The sequence below is a fragment of the Corvus kubaryi genome, unplaced genomic scaffold (genome assembly GCF_017639235.1).
Source record: "Corvus kubaryi isolate FWS band 111438036 unplaced genomic scaffold, C.kubaryi_AGA036_p1.0 split3-131, whole genome shotgun sequence".
Classification (NCBI taxonomy): domain Eukaryota; kingdom Metazoa; phylum Chordata; class Aves; order Passeriformes; family Corvidae; genus Corvus; species Corvus kubaryi.
This window is the reverse complement of record NW_024582083.1, coordinates 7,696,972-7,715,733: the sequence shown is the minus strand read 5'-3', so window position 1 is coordinate 7,715,733 and position 18,762 is coordinate 7,696,972. Positions and strand designations below refer to the sequence as shown.

The 18,762-nt window shown below is 41.4% G+C and overlaps 2 protein-coding genes across 2 annotated transcripts in view; one reads left to right on the top strand and one right to left on the bottom strand.

Moving 5' to 3' along the window:
- Window positions 1-8,888, top strand: part of CFAP97 (cilia and flagella associated protein 97) — a 33,444-nt gene extending 24,556 nt beyond the window's left edge. Inside the window, exons 5-6 of the mRNA XM_042014880.1 lie at window positions 6,152-6,302; window positions 6,992-8,888. Coding sequence (XP_041870814.1) covers window positions 6,152-6,302; window positions 6,992-7,119 — 279 coding nt within the window. The 3' untranslated portion in view covers window positions 7,120-8,888. The remainder of the gene's footprint in view (window positions 1-6,151; window positions 6,303-6,991) is intronic.
- A 2,128-nt stretch (window positions 8,889-11,016) lies between these two features.
- SLC25A4 (solute carrier family 25 member 4) lies at window positions 11,017-13,571 on the bottom strand. Its single transcript, XM_042014878.1, has 4 exons — window positions 13,372-13,571; window positions 12,637-13,123; window positions 12,204-12,344; window positions 11,017-11,850 (listed from the first exon to the last, which is right to left on the bottom strand). Exons 1-4 carry the CDS (start codon window positions 13,480-13,482, stop codon window positions 11,693-11,695), a joined length of 897 nt encoding a protein of 298 aa, XP_041870812.1. The 5' UTR covers window positions 13,483-13,571; the 3' UTR covers window positions 11,017-11,692.
- Window positions 13,572-18,762: the final 5,191 nt, after the last annotated feature.

Below are 18,762 nucleotides of genomic sequence, written 5' to 3'. Positions count from 1 at the left end.
TGCCAGAATTTTGTACTTGCTGCTTTTGACTGTGCTTTCATAAATGGAACCTACTTTTGGTTGCTTTTCAGAGCTAGCAAGATCAGAGTGTGTCTCTTGCCAATAGAGGATGCTGTTGATTAAGAAAACATTCTACTCTTGTGTTGGAACATAATTTTAATCCCTCTTCTTCAGTGGAAAGGAGCTTAAGTGTGACTGATGTGTTACTTTGTTCCCATGTCTGCATATGTGTGTCTATCTCTATTGATACAGTAATCATTTTTGGCAGTGTAAATAAGATACTGAATTCCATAGGCTGTATGCCATTGAAACTTTTAATGGTTTATTGTGTAATGCAAAAATCTGTACCGGCATATACAGGTAAGTGTTTGGGGTCCTTGAAATACAGATTTGCAGCCATCACATCATTCTTCAGTCATTTCATCAGAACTTAGAAGTAATTCATATCTCTGTGTTGTTTTCTGGTGGTTTTTTTCATCATTTTCACTAATTCTGACTATGATTTAGGAGTTGGATGACCTCAGTGAGCTAAGCTGCTGTGTTCAGACAAATTTCTAGTGAACAATGACTTTTTGAGTTCACACTGGAAGATCTCAGCCACTCTGGTAGGGGCAGTTCTCAAACCTTAGCTCAGGAGGGATAAGGGTGTTCCTTTTTCGTGAATATTTGGTCTTTCCATGCATCCCTGCGCATTCTTCCTACCTCATGCTGTTATGGCTCACTGCACATAAGACTCCATGTTCTTCATTCCCTCACCTCTTATTCCCACAAAATGTACCCCAAGGCCAAATAGATCCAACTCTGATCCCAGTTCCAGTATGGTGACCCTTCCACACAAATTAAAAAAAAAAAAATACCACTTATTGTGTTTCTCTGCAAGGGCTTTCTCTTTTCACTTACTTGGTTTCCTGAGTCCTCTGTGCTGCAGATTCATTATTGCTTCTGGCCACCACTTGCTGCAGTCAGTGGCCTGTCCCAGCAAAAGGATTCTTCAGGGAGACTTTCCCTTCTCTTGCAGTTGGAGCTGGCTTTGTCCTGCTGGAAATCCTAAATCTCATTTAGAAATGCATTTATTATACTGCCATAAATGAATGTGTATTCATTTGTCTCCATTTGATTTAATGGTGCAGATGTGCTGTCATAGTTGGGTGGGGAGTAAAGGCCAAGGGAGGGAAAGTTGTTTTGGCCATCCCCCTACCTGGCTGACACCATGTACAAAGAATATTCTTTCAATCCTGTGCTGCACTGTTCCTGTCCTGCCAACTGTGTCGTGCTGCAACAAGGGAAATAACTTCTAAGCATGGAAAGAAGTAGAAGGAGCACCACTGGTTCATCAGGGTTGCACCTGAGCACATTGTCCTTTCCTCCCTAAAAGTATTCCATGCTGCTTTTTCTCTGCATTCCCTTTGTCCTGTCCCCAAGGACTAGCCCTAGAGTTAGAGAGCATCACCAGGCCTTGGATGCTGCACACTTACGTGGTTATAGAAAGAATACCAAGTCTGTTCAGTCTCACTGATCTCAGTCTGGAGGAGTGTGCTGGTTTGGACAAATTTGGAAATATATCCTCTGAGAGAAGGCAGGTTACAACCATCCCTCCCCCACCAGGTTTGGGAAAAAATAAATTTTCCTCGAAGGAAAGTGAAAGAGATAAAAACTATTTATTTAACAACACACAGGAAAAGGATAATAATGCTAAATAATAAAACCTCTTGCTCTGCTGAGAGAAACCTGGGAAAATTTCAGAGTCCTTCCGCAGATCTCTCTCCCCATCCTTGGAGCTGGGACAGGGTGGTGGGCCCACCTCCAGGGCCAAGGCCTCGGTGGAAAGTCCTCCCAATGTATTCTGATGTTGAAACCGTCCAGCAGAGAAGAAGGGAAAAATCGGAGTCCCAGGAAAACAAAGTTCAACTCTCCAGAGGAAAAGGAGCTGGAAAAACTGGCCGAAAGCTGGCTGGAAAAAAACAAGCCAGGTGCTTCCTCCTGCTCCCGCCACTGCTGTTAGAAGCAAGAGGAGTCTCTGTGTATATCTGTGTGTCCTTGAAACACTGCTTTGAAAGTTCTCTGGGCTTTTTTCCTCTCCCCCCTCTCAGGCTCAGTTTAAAGGCACAGAAAAGGCAAAAAATTAATTTCTGGGCATAGAACAGCAATATGGGATACAACATCATAAAGTCACCCCAAGACAAGGAGAAAGCTGTAGAGAATGCAGTTGTGAAAGAGAATGTAGTTTCCTTTGTGGTCTTAGGAACTCAGAAATACTCATGTTGAATTGATGACTCCTCAGAAACCCAAGCACACGGAGTTTTATACGATACTTTCTGAGTTCAAAGGTGGTGTATGCCAAGCCTAAAGACAAAATGTTGGTAGTTCCTGAGACTACAAAATGCAATGCCAAAAAAAGGTTTCTGTGGCCTTGTCAATGGGAAGCTGTCAGGATGTGGGATTGGCACACAGATGTGCATGGCTAAAATACACTACAGTACAGTACGAATACAGTGGGATTCTGTGATGATAGTATTTAGGCTATGGGCTCTTTGTGGTCAGATTTTTATGGTCTTCAGATTCCTGACCCAGACTTGAGATTACTGTAGCATTGCTATGGTAATTATAATAAAGACTGACTACTTGGCATGTTCAAGGAAAGTTTTGAATGCTTTGCAAACTGCTTAATTTTGTGGTATATTTTTTTCTGTACTCTTAGCCTACTTTTCCTTGTGGTGTTGCCAGCCACACATAAACTTGACAGCTGTTCAGTTAAGAAGACTTTTCTGTAAATTGAAGACCTTTAAGAGTTTTCTGATGGTTAGAGTTTGTCAGGTTAGAGCTAGTTAATGCAACTGCAATTTAAAGAAAATCACAAATACTTGTATTGATAAGAACAGAAAGGTGTCCTTGAATGCAGTTATCTGTTTCCCCCTCCCCCCAGACTTTGCAAAGGGACAGTGACATTACTCTAGCATCAGTGACATTAGAGGAGGTGTAATATAAATAAATTTGAACAGCTGTCAAGGCACAGTAGTCAGCTGGTTAGGATTCACAGGAGGTGAAACTGAAGCCTTCATGCTTTTAAAAAGCAAAGTAAACCAAGAAAAAGTAAAATTTTTAACCTTCTCTCTGAACTCAGTTTAAGAGTGCTACATTTTCAGTAGCTTTTTTCTTCCTTTTTCAACATAGCTGCAGAAGAGTCTGTACTAATTATGTTTGGGGTTTTTTTTCCTTTTTCTGACAGAGCACTTTAGATTTACCTTCATTGTTCTCCTGATGTATTCAAAATTGAATTAGCAGATTTTCTTTTGGCCCATTGTATGGCAGCAGTTTTTTAAATTGTGTTGGGTTTCTTTGTTCTCAAGTTGTTGGCATTTCTGACATTTCCTTCTGTCATTGACAGTATGTATTTTAGTATCTTTATAGATACTAATCTATGTCCAGATGCCTAGATTTATAAAGGATTATCCCATTCCTAGAAGGTAATAATGCAGGAACACCTTCTGTGACTTTTCTTTTTTTAATATTCTACTTTTACTGTAAATTCAGTATTAAAGTAAAAGAAGATGGGTAAATTATAAGCCAGGGAAGTATTTTGCCAGGATGAGAGGTCTTCAATGATGTGATACTATATATATATTTTGAGCTTGAATCAAGAGCTCTGAGGACTTACAATGCAACTTAGAGCAACTAATAACATTCCTGCCATTAGTGTCTGTTACTAATTTTTTTTATTCCTTAAAATTTGACTGGGAACATATATTTGGTTCTAAACACCTGAGTTATGTTCTGTGATCTGATTCTTTGATTGTTGAGATCAGTGATGAAATTTCTATTCACTTCAGTGATGCAGGATTAAGGCTCCAGAAATTTGGTGCTTTGGAAGAACAAGGAAAGTATCAGCTGTCTTCAGTCCATTTCTCAAAAAGAGAACATAAAGAATTAGTAGATTTCTACGTATGACTGAAAAACAGCATTTTCTCAAGATGTTTATACTATTGTACCAGGTAGTTCCTCAGTTAAGGACCTCAAGTATGTAGGGTTGGTAATAAAAACATAAGAGTCAGATTAGTTCTGGGTTACAGATTTAGTAGGTCAGGACTGCCATTTTACTGTGTCAATGCGTTCATTTCTGTATGCAGCAGGCTGTTCTCCAAACAAAATTCTCTGAACAAAATTCACTTCTGAATATAGCATGGAAGTTTACATGCCCTTGGGACAATCCACAGCAGAGGGCAAGGGAACCACAGGAGCTTTTTTTCACATTCTCTAGCAAAGCTTTCCTTCAGACGCTGCTGCACCACAGAATCTGTATCTGCTTCTTCTGTAGCTTTTTTTTTTCATCAGTGGGGACTTGATACTTTTCAAAATACAGGCATAAAAGCAAAAGCAGACAATTCTATTTACACTAGAATGAAGTGGGCATATATGTATGTATGTATGTATAAAAAGCCAGTATGTTCAGAATCAAGCTTGAAATTACTGCAGTGTTAAAGTATGCAAATTCTGTGAGGCTGTTACAATTGAGTGCAGACTTGAAACATGCTTGTCTGTCATAGGAAAGTCACTTCTACAATTTACCTGATCTATTTGTGATGGGACAATGTACTGAGAGCTTCCATTTTTAATACTGAAGGTAAAATAAGTGATTTCTGCAAGTCTAAATATATATAGTTGCATGAGGAGATGTGGATGAAGTTGTGAGAAAAATGTTGGATACAACATTTAGAGACAAGTCTACCATTTCATGTTCTGTAACTGGCTTTAGTGAAGAGCTATTTCTAGCTGAAGTCCTTCCGTTGACTTTTGCTTACTTAGGTATTCCTGCTTGACGATGAACTGGCTGGCACTTGATGCAAGCGCTTGTGACATGTTGTGTCTGAGCCAAAGTCACTTGTCCTTTCTCTCTTGTGCACTCTGTGCAGCTCTCCAGTGCTCATGCATAAACTACTAAGAGCTTGGAGATTCCTGTTACAGTTAGACAATGGCAACTGACATCCTGTGAATACTGTATGTTTCCTAAGTCACTTCTTGTAAATTTTTTTATTCTTACTAAAAAAAAAAAAACCACCCAGTACAGATTGGGCGCACAGTTTAATGGTGATACACCTTCTGACTTCCACCATACAAGTATGCATCTAGACAATGCATCTTATTAAGAGAGTTACCTTTAGTACTTTGGAGGCTTATTGTAAGCACAGTTTGCATTGTCTCTTGTTGATAAGGATGCATGTCAGAACCCAGACCAGCAATGGTTGTGTCATTGCCTAATGTTTGTAAGCCATCAGATGAATTGAAATTAGTTAGTAGAGGAAATATATAGATCTATGCGAGGCAACCACTAAAGGTGAAATATATTAAAAATGTGAAGTTGTTAATTGGAAATTGCATGTAGCTGGGTATTTCCCAATTTGTCCTCCTACCAGGTTCTTTTTTTAGATTATTGAAATGTCTTAAACCAGTAAATTCTGTTTCAAGTAGAAATAATTATGCAGATTAGGAAACTGTATCTTAAGAATACTGTGTAAGTAGTTATTTCAGTATACGACTTGCCACATGATTTCCAGGGCTAATTTCAACAAGAGGAAATCATGTCTTTATCAATAATTTCAAAGAGAATCTCTTAAAATTAGATTATGGATAAAATGAACTCTTGTAGATGTTCGTGCTTGCCTTTTGAAGTTAGTTTCACAGAATTAGGGTCAGTAATCCTCTCTGGGCTTCATATAGGGCAATATAAAATGGTCTGTTTGCAAAGCAAAGATTAAAAAAAAAACCCCAAACGTCTCATTCTTCTGGAAATTTAGAAGGGAGGACTAACCAAAGGTAGGATTAGAATAGTGGAACCCAGTTCTTCACGAGCTTTGGTGATAGTCACCAAATAGATGTATTGTTTCAAATCCCCATAAAGTACAGAGAACTGTGAGGTATTAAACATGTACTCAGCGCAGAACTGATAATGTGCAAGGGATAGTTACAATTTGTGTCAATAACATTGAGAAAAGAACTCAATATATGACCATATGACCAGTGGAGGAGTTCCTGTTGTGCACTGCTCAAAATTTCTGGGTTTTTTGCAGTTCAAATAAAAATAAATTTATGACTGCTTGTTTTGCAGCATCTTGTTTATTCTTTGTCTTTCTTGATGACATTTTTCTTCAATATTAAGGCATTCCTGAAAAGATTGGAAGCAGTGAAACCAACAGCTGGTCTGAGGCGTTCTGAACAACTGAGGGACTATCACCGCCAGATGAGCTACCTGAGTTCTTCATCTTCTGTAAGAAGGAGTAGATCTCCTTTCAGCCAGCTTAGTCCTCCAAGTAAGTACTTTGAAGTTGCAGATTATTGCATTTCTTTGCATATATTTATCTTTTTATAATTTAGAACAGTGAAGCACTTACTGTTAAGAATAGCAAATATGTTCTTTTCTCTGTCATCTCTAGGTTGATCGTTTATCAAACGAAAGTCATCAAAATAATTTTTCCAATCACACCAAAAGTGATTACTATGTGCATTGTTTTGTTGCCATCCTAAATTTTCAATAAATTATCCTGTCAATCATCTTTTCCAAGAAGAAAAAATCCCTGTAATAAAGTGCTTCTCATTTTGCCAGTACCCTTTATTGAAAGAAGAAAGGGGGAGAAACAAACCTTACCAAAAACCCCAAAATAACACCAATGAATGTTCAAATTCTCATTCAGAAAATTCAGATCTACTGATAGTAGCCTTGTTTTTCTCAGAAATTCTGTGTGTGAGATTTGGACATAGACAATGTGTCTCTATAGAGCCATATGTGTCAGGGTAAAGAACCACAGGCTTGAATTTTTTTTCCTGATCATTTATGAACAACTCATAATCCACTATTTTGGGGTTGTATTCAATTTACTGTGATTTGTTTTGGGGTTTTATTGAGAGCTATGGTAATGAGTGTTGCAGTGCTACCACAGCATGAAGTTTTCTGTTGTGCTAAGCATAAGCATTCTCCCTTTGTATGTTTGTGTGTTAACAGGAGGACCTTCAAGACCATCCACTGTACAAAGTACACTGAACCAGAGGAACGAAAAGCCCATGCCTGATTCAGCCAGTGGGGCATTACAGAGACCTAAACCCACTAATGTTCGTGCTGCTTGGTTATAAGTGTGTTCTTTGCCTTGCATACTGAGATGATACTAAAACTTCTATTTTTAGTGCTTTTGTAAATTCTGTGTGCAAAAATATTTTCTGCATTGTTCAGTGATTAAAATGCATTGCATTTAGAGTTACTGTTTATAAAATGGTTTTAAAATGGTGTAAAAAACTTCTGTCACTGTTTTTCATGACAGGAAGAACTTAAGAAAGAGAAGGCAGTATTTAAATGGACAAGTTAAATAGAAATTTAACTATTATTTTAGTCTCAGATCATAAGTGGAATTCGTATCCATACCATGGAAGGAAAGAATTGCTGCGCTACAGGTGCAAGATGTAAATAAAATTTTTAAAATATTAATAGTACTTTAAAATAATGCATTACACTTACAAACATAGGCTTAATTCCTGGTTTGTCCTTGCTTTACATCCTGGCTTTATGAAAGCCGCCTGAATTTTGTGGGTCATGTTCTTGTGACTGAAAGAATCTTTAACAGCAATGTGAAGAGATGAAAAGCAGATTGTGTATTCCTGCATGGTGAGCTAGAATACTGAGGCTGCAGAAGATGATGTTTTGCCACTGTTAAACGTTTAGCACCTGGAGTGTGTTTTGTATGCAAGGCTGTGTCTCTTCCAGATCAAAAGGATTTTGGAAGTTGTATTGGGATCTTTGCATAGGAAAGAAGCGTCTGATATTATCTGAACAGTAAAGACTGAAGTAAACAGCAGTTTCAGATTCAGTGTAAACAAGAGTAAGTTCTGGTTATTTCTCAAACTAGAGAATAATATTAAGCAAGGGAAATACTTCATGGCCCTATTTTTGCAGATGTCTGTTCTCAGGGGGGAGATGTAAACTTGCGTGCAGGAAACATCTTGAACATTTGATTTTGAGTGACTACTAACCAGGATTTGGGGGGAAAAAAGACAATAGAAAACAAAGTCTTGTTACTTTTCTTGACCTGTTTTTAAGTGTCATGTTCATATCTAATATTTGTAGTAATGTCAGATAAGCTCCAATATCAACATCCATTTACAAGAGGAGTAAAATTTAATGGCATTGGTAATCACAATAGTAGGTGGTGTGGTTTATTTCTATACATAAAGGCAAACTTTCAGTGAGCTTGTTTTGTAGGCCTGTAGCCTTATAAAGAGCATAAATTGTGACGCCACTATCTGTGGATATTGCTGAAACTTTGCTTGCTTCCCTAGCTTCTTCCCAGGAGAGATACAGGAAATCTCTGTATTATGGATAAAGAAAAAAACTGTATTTGGTAATGCTGGGTCTTTGACATGAAAAGTGTATTATTCTTTGCTAGTGCTTGCATGAGGGCTTAGGCTTTCAGGTATTCTGCATTGTAACACACTTTTTACTCGGTCCTTGTGATAGTTTGGCAGAGCTTCTTCACTTGGTGACATGCCGATCAAATTTAGCTGTTTGACAAAACTTGGAACTTTTAACTTTAAGCAGCATTGTGGCAAACAGATTTGTATTGCGATTGTTATTCATGGTTAGGAACTGTTAATGATTTCTTTGTATAGTGCTGCTGTATTTATTTTCTATTATTGTGCTAATTAAAATTATTCTCTATTTAAAGATTTTTGTCCTTGAATGTGAATATCAAAATAACAGTTTAAGTATTTCTGAATGTTCATATGATAGGTTTTTTTCTGTGAAGAAGTTCACAACTTTTAATTGCTTCATCTTATTTAACTTTGGTATGAAAGAGTGTCAATTTTGTATGTCACTTGTAAATCATAAGAAATAAAATATTTAACATGAATTGTCATTGCAGTGGCTTCTTTCAGATTTTTATAATTAGTATTAAGGTGCAAAGAAGGTTGAATAGCTTGGTACATAGAAAAAATGCAGGTTTTCTGTTGTTCAAATGTTAGATGTAAGGGAATAATGGTTTTGTCACTGGCTTTAGTTTACCTGTGACCAATTCTTGCAAAGGTACAGAAGAAACAGTATTAATTGACAGTGACAATGGGAGTTCAAGTAGCAACTATAGACCGTCTGTAAAGCCTTCTAATTTCCAACCTTTCAGAACTGATTGCTGCATTTTAGGTTACACTTTCAGCAAGTGTTACACTGAGTGACACAGACTCGGCAGAGCTGCTTTCAGAAGAATGGTTAATTCATAGACAGTTTTGAATTCTGACCACAGGTATCTTTATGGAGAGCACTGCCTGGAATCTCCCATACTGTGTGCATTGGCATTTAAGCAGAAATGAGCCATTTCCCTGTGTTTTCTGTATGCTTTATTTCATGTACTTTCTCTTAGCCCAGTGGCATTTTCCTGCATTGATACCACTCACCCTCCTTTTTAATAGTCTTTAGTCCCTCTACTTTCTTCTCTGAAATGTAACTTCTTTCATTTACACTTATTTGAAGTTTCTTTGCTTCCTCTTAATTACCTTATTCATTCATACATACATACATTTTCCCCAAGGTTTAATACCTCTGCCTATTACAGTCTGTCTCTTTGTAGCCAACTTATATCTTCTCTAGCACATCCAAATGCCACTTGCAGCCTTATCAGTGAGCTAGATTAGAAGTGGATAGTTGGATTGTGTTAGCAAGCTTCTCATAAGGAACCTTTAGGAATATGCAGAGGAAGAAGAAAAAGAAGAGAAGGAGCAGAAACTGGCAGAGTTTTTAAGGAAAACTAAAGCACTTCGAAAACCAGTAAAAATATTTTCTTCATAAACTTAACAGTTTGATAGATTGCAATGCTGGTTATTTACTATGGAAAAGAAGACAGACCTGGTATCTAGAAAAGCAAGTATTTAAGAGAGCAACAATGAAAAAGGGAGATGTAACAATGAGGCCAAGTTTTTGTCCTGGGACAAAAAAAAAAAAAAAAAAAATCTGTATTTGGTTAATTTAAAAAGAGCCTGTCATTTTGGACCAATATTTCCCAAAAGCTTCTGTTCTTCAAGTGGATAGATGTTGCTTCCATACACTGGTTAGTGGCTGGTACCTGCCTTGAGGAAGAAAAGAGCTGCTGGTCTGAATCTGTGGCAGACAAACAGAGCCTATCATGCCAAGTGACAGTGAGCTAGGACTACCTGCATCAGACAACTGCTTCAAATATAGGAAAAGGATAACTGGAAGCCATACATTTGAAGTAGTAAAAGATGAAGGTGAAATAAAAGTTTATTTGATTACTTGCTTAGTCTTATCCTTTTGCCCAGGTAAGTTGTGGACAGCCCAGCCCTGAAGTGTCCCAGGCCAGGAACTGGGTCTAGCAGACAGTGTCCCTGCCCATGGCACAGGGGTTGGATCTAGATGGACTCTAAAGTCTCTTCCAACCCAAACTATGCTCTGATTCTACGCTTTTTTTCCTAGGTGGGTACAGACCAAATGCCTGTCTATATGTAGTCTAACTGAACAACTGAAATGGCCACAACTCACTTTCCCTCCTTTGCCTAATCAGCCAGCCTGTTCCTTCCATGCATTCACAACCCTGCAGCATCTGAAGTTCAAAAAGTGTATTGAGCATGGACTGATCTCACTGGTAAATAATAGTGCAATGTGTTCATAATGGTTCAAAGTGTAGTTATTTCAATAACTCTTGAGTATTCAGTTCTAGAATACTATTTCAAGTAAAATAAGCAATACTGACTTCTTTATTCACTGAGGACGTGCTTCAACGTTAAGGGTAATATTAACAAATTATACAAGCAGCTAAGACTATGTGGAAGCCTATCTCTAAGATAGCTGGCTGCAATACCCTTAAACTGAATCCACTTGGTTTTGCATTTGTAGAATTATCAATAAGCACCTACCTAAAGCTCTGCTGAAAAAACTTTCAAGAGACAGCCACTAACAGTGTCCTGATTAGCACATCACCTTGGAGGACATGCTTGCAATGTGTTCAGTGTACTGAAAACAACAGGAAAAAGTTCATTAATATATTAATTTATTTCATTTCAGTTTTAGTTCAATTGAACATCAGAGCAGACAACTTTTTCCTTTGTGACAATACAAGGAATTTTTGAAACACTGTATTTCCATATTCTACAAAATATATTTGAAAAATCAGATTATGGCTTCAAGCATATTACTGTATAATTTGTCAGGGAAGAGGCTGCAGTTAGGAACTCAGCCTGGTGCTTTAGTATGGTTATAATTTCAGACATACTTTTCACTTATATTAAAAAATAGAGCTTTAAAAGAAGACATGATTTTAATTCATGTTATGTCATCACAGTGTTGGGTAGCTAGAGACATCACTTAGTATAATAAATATTTATGACAATCTATTAACAGTTCACAATATTAGATTTTAAACTAGGTATAGACCACTTAAATATTGTCTCCAGACAAAATCTATTACCTGCAATTTGAAATATAATATATACACAGGTTCCAATACAAATGGTGGAGGAATTCTCATACAAAATGTAACTGTGATGTTGTGGACAATTTCTAAATTAATGCATCCTTATCTCTGCCAGATATGTTACTCAAATTTTATTGTTTCCCTAGGAAATATTTTGTTGTCCATTACATCACAAGTTCATATTTTTAAAAAAGTTGATTGAGAACAATTGAACTACTGCATTATGATATTAAGTTTTAGACATACTTCTTGATTTCATCGTAAAGTACTAATACAAAAGCTCCGCCCATGCCTCTCAACACATTCGACCAGGCACCTTTGAAGAATGCTTTGGATCCTTCATCTTTAGCTATCTTCCTCCAGCAATCAATTGTGCCCTTATACATAATATCAGCTGTGGAAACAAACATAAAGGTTAGAAGGCTTGAAGTTATACAGCAAGTATGTTTCAATTTTTGTATCTTAAAAACAACAAGGAATAAGCAAAGTACAGCAGAGGATTTAAAATTTAGTAATCAATTAAGGAAAATTATTTCTCCATAGGAAATCAAGTAATTTCTCAGTCTTTTAGATCAACATAGATAGAAATAACCACCAATGTGTTCCCCACTGGATTTTTAAGGACTCCAACGAGAAGGTTATTAATTTTCCATAAGACAAAAAAAAAAAATACCCAGTATCTCCCATTTTATCTTGATGAAGAGAAACTTTCTGCAGCCAGAACACCACAGGAGCACTTATTCTTACCTCCCTTTCGGCCAGACTGCATCATCATCCTACGTCGCACAGTATCAAAAGGATAAGAAACCAGCCCTGCCACTGCAGTGACACTCTGGGCAATCATCCAGCTCACTATGATATGCACATTCTTTGGATCAGGCAACATACCTGTCATCAAGAACAAATGAATGGAATCAGTACAGAGGGAAAGGGCTGTGGGAAAGATGGCTGTGGAAGGAATAATCACCCACCAACCCCGGAGTCAATCCAAACCCAAGGCATCTCAGAGCAGCAAGTAGAGGGAGGCAGGAGTGCATGTCAGAAACACCTGTGCACATTCTAGCACTGCACTCAGCCGGTGCTGAGCCAAACCTTGCTTGTCCTTGTACTGCCCAGTGCACTGCGAGTGCCTTTCCTGAATGGATCTTCCCTTGCAGTCATTCCTCCATGCACTTCTTACCCTTGGCCGTGTCGTATACGCCAAAATAGGCTGCTCTGTAGATGATGATGCCCTGGACAGACACACTAAATCCTTGGTACAGGCCCCTCAAGCCATCAGACTTAAAGATCTTGACAAGGCAGTCGCCCAGGCCAGAGAACTCCCTCTCAGCGGCTCCTTTGCCCACATCAGCCGCCAGCCGGGTCCTGGCGAAATCCAGCGGGTAGACGAAGCAGAGGGAGGTGGCTCCCGCGGCACCCCCGGACGCAAGGTTCCCTGCGAAGTAGCGCCAGAACTGCTTGTGCCTGTCCACTCCGCCCAGGAAGATCTGCTTGTACTTGTCCTTGAAGGCGAAGTTAAGGGCCTGGGTGGGGAAGTACCGGATGACATTGGCCAAGTTGCCTCTCCAGAAGGAGAGAATGCCCTGCTCCTTAGGGATGCGGACTATGCAGTCCACGATGCCCTTGTACTGCTTATCGGCCGTGATCTGTTTGCTGGCATGCTGGACCTGCAGGGAGGAGAAGGAGGAGGACGGGACGGTGAGAGAGGGGCACCGCAGGGGTGACCCCACACACTGAAGGGCACCGACGGGGTCGGCCCTGCTCCTGCCACCCCGAGGCGGTGCTGAATGTCCCGGGCAGCTCCCGCGTAACCGGAGCCGGCCGAGCTCCTTCCCATATTTAGTCACGCCGCGTAGCGCCCGCCGCGCCGGCACCACCTGTGGCGCAGCACCGCCGCCCCCCGTCTCCCCCTCACCTGCAGCAGCAACTTCACTCTCTCGATGGGGGCGACAGCCGTCTTGGAGACGGCGGCGGCGATCCCGCCGGCCAGAAAGTCCTTGAGGAAGCTGAGCGCTTGGTCACCCATGCCGTGAGCCGGTCCGACAGCCCCGCCCGGAGAGAGGCAACGAGCGAGCACTTCCCCACCGCGCCGGACAAATGGCCCTGCGCCCCGCGCCGCCCCGCTTATAGCCCGCGGCCTCTCGCGATAGGAGGAGGCGCCCCCCGGGCCGCGGGCATTGGCTGCGGCCCGCCGGGCCCGCCCCGCCATGTTCCCCCGGGCGGCGGCCGCGAGGGACGCGCGGCCCGGGACGTTTAAAGGGCAAATTAAAGTTATCTGGTACCTGCTGGGGAACGCGGTGTCAGAGCATGTGCCTGCTGTATTTATAGCTCCCGGGAGGCACCGGAGGGAACATGGGGAGCTGGCAGGAGCTCTTCAGGCCGCGTTAACCGTTCCGTCCAGGGGGGAGGCAGCGCCTGAGGGCTAAAAGCCTGCCCAGAGCGGTCTGAGAGTGCGACCAGCCAACTAAAGGTGTTTAAGCCTTGCCCTGATGTGCGTGGATTCACGCAGAGAGGGGCAGGGGGGACATGGATTTCACGCCCAACCGCGCAGCTCCCCAGGGCTGCCGGCCTGGAAGGTGGTGCTGTGGTCATAAGCATCAGTGACCAGCACTGGACTGGGCCTCCCTTGGGTCAAGGCCAGAGAGCTGCTTCATGTTGTATGCGCTGTGTGGAACTTGCAGGCATCGAGGTCTTTAAATACCCCAGCATGCTCTGGGACTCAGCTTTCCCGAGGAGGAGGCAGCATGCCTTCCTGCATTGTACCCTCATTTCACCCCTGCAGGGTCAGACCCTCGCAAGACCCACAGGCAGTCCCCTCTGAAGGAGGGAGGGAAGGGAAGAGACTCTAGGAAGCACATACCCAGGCATGCTGAAGTTGCTTGGCCCGCACCAAGTGTGAAACAAGAGTAAAGGCTGTAGTGAAGCTCTGCCTTCATGCAGCATCTGGTTCTTAGAAAAATGTTTGAGTCTCAAATGAAGATTACATGGCTCCCCCATTAGATTCCCTGTTTCTCATCTGTTTTTTCTGGCTGACCCCCATAAGAAAGCAGGAGCTTATGATTCATTGTTGGGTGACTTGGTTGTGTGGAATAGTAGTGTGAAAGGCAATGCAGCACAGTATAGATGCATACCAAGGAGTTTGCCCTAAAGACCTATTAAGACAGGACAATGTTATAACAAGGAACTCATAAGGGTTTCTTTTGAATAATATGGTATCAGTAATGAAAATAGAATTCATCTTAATGTAGCTGCTAAAAGCTTGGCTGTCCCACAAAAAAACATTCTTGCCAGGGCAGTGCATCTCTTCTCACCAATGTGTTTGTTAGCATGAGTTAACGGGATGGTGTTGCAGTGGGGATCCTGCAACACGCATATATCAAACCAGGAGTCCCGTGGAAAGGAAATATCTATGGACAGACAGATTCTTGATAGCTGTTTCAGAGATGTTTATTTCTCCAGCCGCATGGCCGGGGCTCTGCCGAGGAACTGTTCCAGTCACGGGACCAAGGGTCCTTCTGCCCGCGCAGGGAACACAAACCAACCCATGGGAACGAGGCTGAGCAGGGGCAGGGAAGCCCCGTGTCTGTGCCCTCAGGGCCCCTCTGCCAGGGCTCCATGGCAGGGGAGGGACCCCAACAGGATGGTACATTTGATCCCCTGTCTCTCTTGCCCTCTGCTGCTCCTAGGTCTGTTGAGGTCTCTTCTCATGAACCTCAAGTGTGAGAAGTGGGTGTAATCTCCAGAAGCACCCTTTGCACCTTGGCCTCCTGAGAGGATGGAGCCTTTCTCCATCTTCTAAGAAAAGGGAAGAGCGCCCCTTCCCCCCCGCCCCCAAAGAGACATTTCCCCAAGCAAGGACCAAAAGCAGGCACAAGTAGGAAGCATAGGGGATCCCTAGAATTAGACTGTGAGTTGAAAGGAGTTTTGTTTAACATATGTGGCTGCCTGCTACCTTTGACCTTTCCTTTTTCTTCCTCATACTTCACTCGCCAAGTCTGGTGTCTCCTCTTTTCACAGGAAAGCAAACACCCCTTTAACACCTTGAGGCTTCTACTGCTGGTTTCACACGGACCCCTGGGATAGTGATGCTCGCAGCTGCTGCTTGGCTACCCAGACCCATAAGGTCTCCTCAGGGTGTGCACTCAGGTGTCAGCCAGTGCCCTGCTGACTGGTGTACGGTGAGTGGGAGATGGGAGAGTGGTGGTGAGATGCTCCCGGGGAGGGAAGGCAGTGGGGGGCCTGAAGTAAGACTGGAGTGGAGGTCTAGCCTGAAAGGATTGTTTGCCAGCCCCTTCCCCAACATCTTTGATTTAGCTCATTTAAATCGGTGGGGGTTTTAAATTATTTTTTTAGGTCATTTAAATTGTTGGGGGGTTTTAAATGACATTTTAATAAAGTCTTTATGATAAGAATTCCAGTTAGTTTTTGAAGTTATTGTTGGGTATCATCATCACATCCACAGAGATTGTTTGATCGGGTATTTCTGTAGCACTAGTATTATTTACCCATAACTGCCAGTATTTAAAGAAAGGACTGCATAGCAAGTGAGCGGCCACTTTTCTGCTTCTGCTCTCCCTTCTCTGAGCCCAGATACCTATTTCCAGGAGAGACCCTGCTTCTAAACAGTTTTAGCAAAAGCAGGCCTGGACCAGGACATCTGTTGGCTACTTTGAGAGTTATTCTTCATTTGTTTGATTTTTTGCTCCAAATGCCTGGTTTGAATCTTTCCTATGTATGATAATGAGGGGGTATAATAATGCTACTTATTGTAGAAGTTCAAACATATCCTGTAAGGAATTTACTACTAACTCCATCAGTACCTTGAGCTATTTCCACTAGCTGGAAATGTTGTTAAAAAAACCCGCTGAAGAACCTTTGGCTTTTCATACAGTTAGTTGGTGTTTGGTATTCAATATTCTGATACTTTCCTAGAGAAATGGCTAAAACAGTTCTGAAAATGCAAGCTCTCTGAATTATTGAAAGCCAGCTTTCAAGCTTCATCCTCCTTAGATCTTTGCAGCTTTGGATGGATTGTTTGTCTTTCTAGGCTGAGTTTGTGGATGCTCTGCACTGCTGACATAGCATAAAGACACTGGATTTTGTTCTTAAAAATTCTGAGCTAAAAATAACCTACATCTACACTTCCAAGAGAGATTAGTGACTGATTGCATTGTGCTCTAGTGTGTGAATAGCCAGCTTCAAACACTACAGGAGATCAACTTTTCCAAAGTAGTGCATACCCTTGTTTACTTACGTGTCCAAGACAGTGGGAACCCTGGCGTTGAAGCTAGGCCAGACACAAAATAAAAAATCTTTTCCTCAGAAGTCAGCAGTCCAAGCTTGATGGCATACACAAGGGGGAGCACAAGGAATCAGTCAGACCCTCCTGTCTCCTAGCCTAGACAGTGGTGAGTAGACAGTGTATTGGGAAGATGCCAAGAAGAAAGATGTTGCTTTTTCTGGAATGACTTGTGGGATTGTAGTAAGTTCTCATTTTTAAGATTGGTATATATTTGACATCAGGAAGAGGAGAATAAGAGAGCCAAAACAGAACTAATTGAGGGTAAGAGTTGAAGAGAAATAATGAGTTTGGTGATCACAAAGATGATCAAGAAGAATGAAGTAATGTGAGCTTTGAGTTTTGTTTTGGACAGGTATTAGTGAGGGTTATTTTAGCTGGGTGTTGGTGTTACTTGTCTTAGGAGCCTACTTTGAGCTGGAGGGGGGAAAATTGGACAGTAAGTGTAAGCAGCACATTGAGAAGTGGAAATAGCAATAACAGTCAGCATAGGGTGTGTTTGTTTATTAGAGCATGTCTGTAATGTGACGATGAGGAGTTGGAGGAGGGTCGACATTTCAGAAGAAAACTGAGGAAGTGGATGAAAATTAATATCAGGGGTTCTGTTTTAACGGGATAAGCATGGGGCATGGAAGTAGGAAGGAAAAATACCCAACCTGTCACACAAGGAATAAACTTTTAGGAAGTGAGCATATTAATATTTCCTTTGGCAAGGATTTGTGCAGAAGATGTTCAGGAAGAGAGCACTTGAAAAGTGCAGGTCTTCATTTAATTTGGAAAAGTAGGAAGAAAATTTATAAAGATGGCACAACTGGAAGGGGACACAATTAAACAGTTGTGGATGAAGTAAACCTGATCACAGATCAGCCAGAAAGTTGAAGCTGAAGGCAGACTGAGGTATGTGTTTGGCAATCATACTTCATAATTCATGAGATAGGAGTGGAGAGTAAGAAACAGAGAGAGTCTACAATCAATCTGTGCAAGAAAATAAAGATAAAGGAGGAGGAAGTGGGCTTTTCCCTCTTCAGACGGGAGAAGAGCTGAGATACTGCTTAAAAGCAGGCAAAATGTGATGGGGATGGTGAGGGTAGCCTCAGTAAGGGGTGGGATGGGATGGAGAGAATGGAAGTCTTTGTAAGAGACTGAATCTGCAGAGAGTCAGGCAAGGGCATCCAGGATGTGTGGACACTGAGATGTAATAGGCCTATGGGAAGTATTTAAAGTGTATCCCCCAGCTGCAGCAAGTGAAGAGAAGAAAGGGGAGCGGACCAGGCAGAAGGACAGAACAGGAATACAAGAAGGGCCAGTTGAGCAATGGTAAAGTCTTGAGAGTGGGGATACAGAAGTGTAGGTGTGGAAAATAGCACCAAGGAGGCAGAGTAAGAGGTAGGGCTCATTGCCTCAGGTAGATTGTTTAAGAAACAAGAAGCAGCAGCTGAAGGAATAAAAAGGAAGCGATGAAACCAGGAGGGAAAACTAGAGGAGTGCAGAGATAAGTTGCAGCAAGAGAGCACGTGAGAGATGTGGAGAAATAGCCCACAAGCAAGGTTAACCAAGATAGACAGAGTCTCTCTAGTCTGCAGTGACTGGTTTCCTCTTGTGCATGTGTGTGGCCAGGCATGTTATACTTTTGACATTCCCTGTTGACTGAACTAATAATGAAAGTGTATGTGTTGACTGAATGTCTTCTACCACATTAAAAATTGCTCTGGTGAAGGCAACTAACAGTAAATATGTTTTTTTCAATTTTCAGTGCTTCATTGGCTTCACTAGTGGCCACTCTGAGGTACTGGAGAAGGCAAAGATTACTGGAAAAGAGTGGGGCATGAAGAACCAGGGGGAAGGGAAACAAATCAAGCACCAATACTGCAGGATTTGGTTCCTCATCAGAGATTTGTTTATTTCATACAAATTCAGATCCTTAGTACAACAGAACTAAACCAGAAACTATCTGGTCCTCAAATCAGACAAGCATTATTTTGTGCTACACTAGTTGTTTGAAGAATT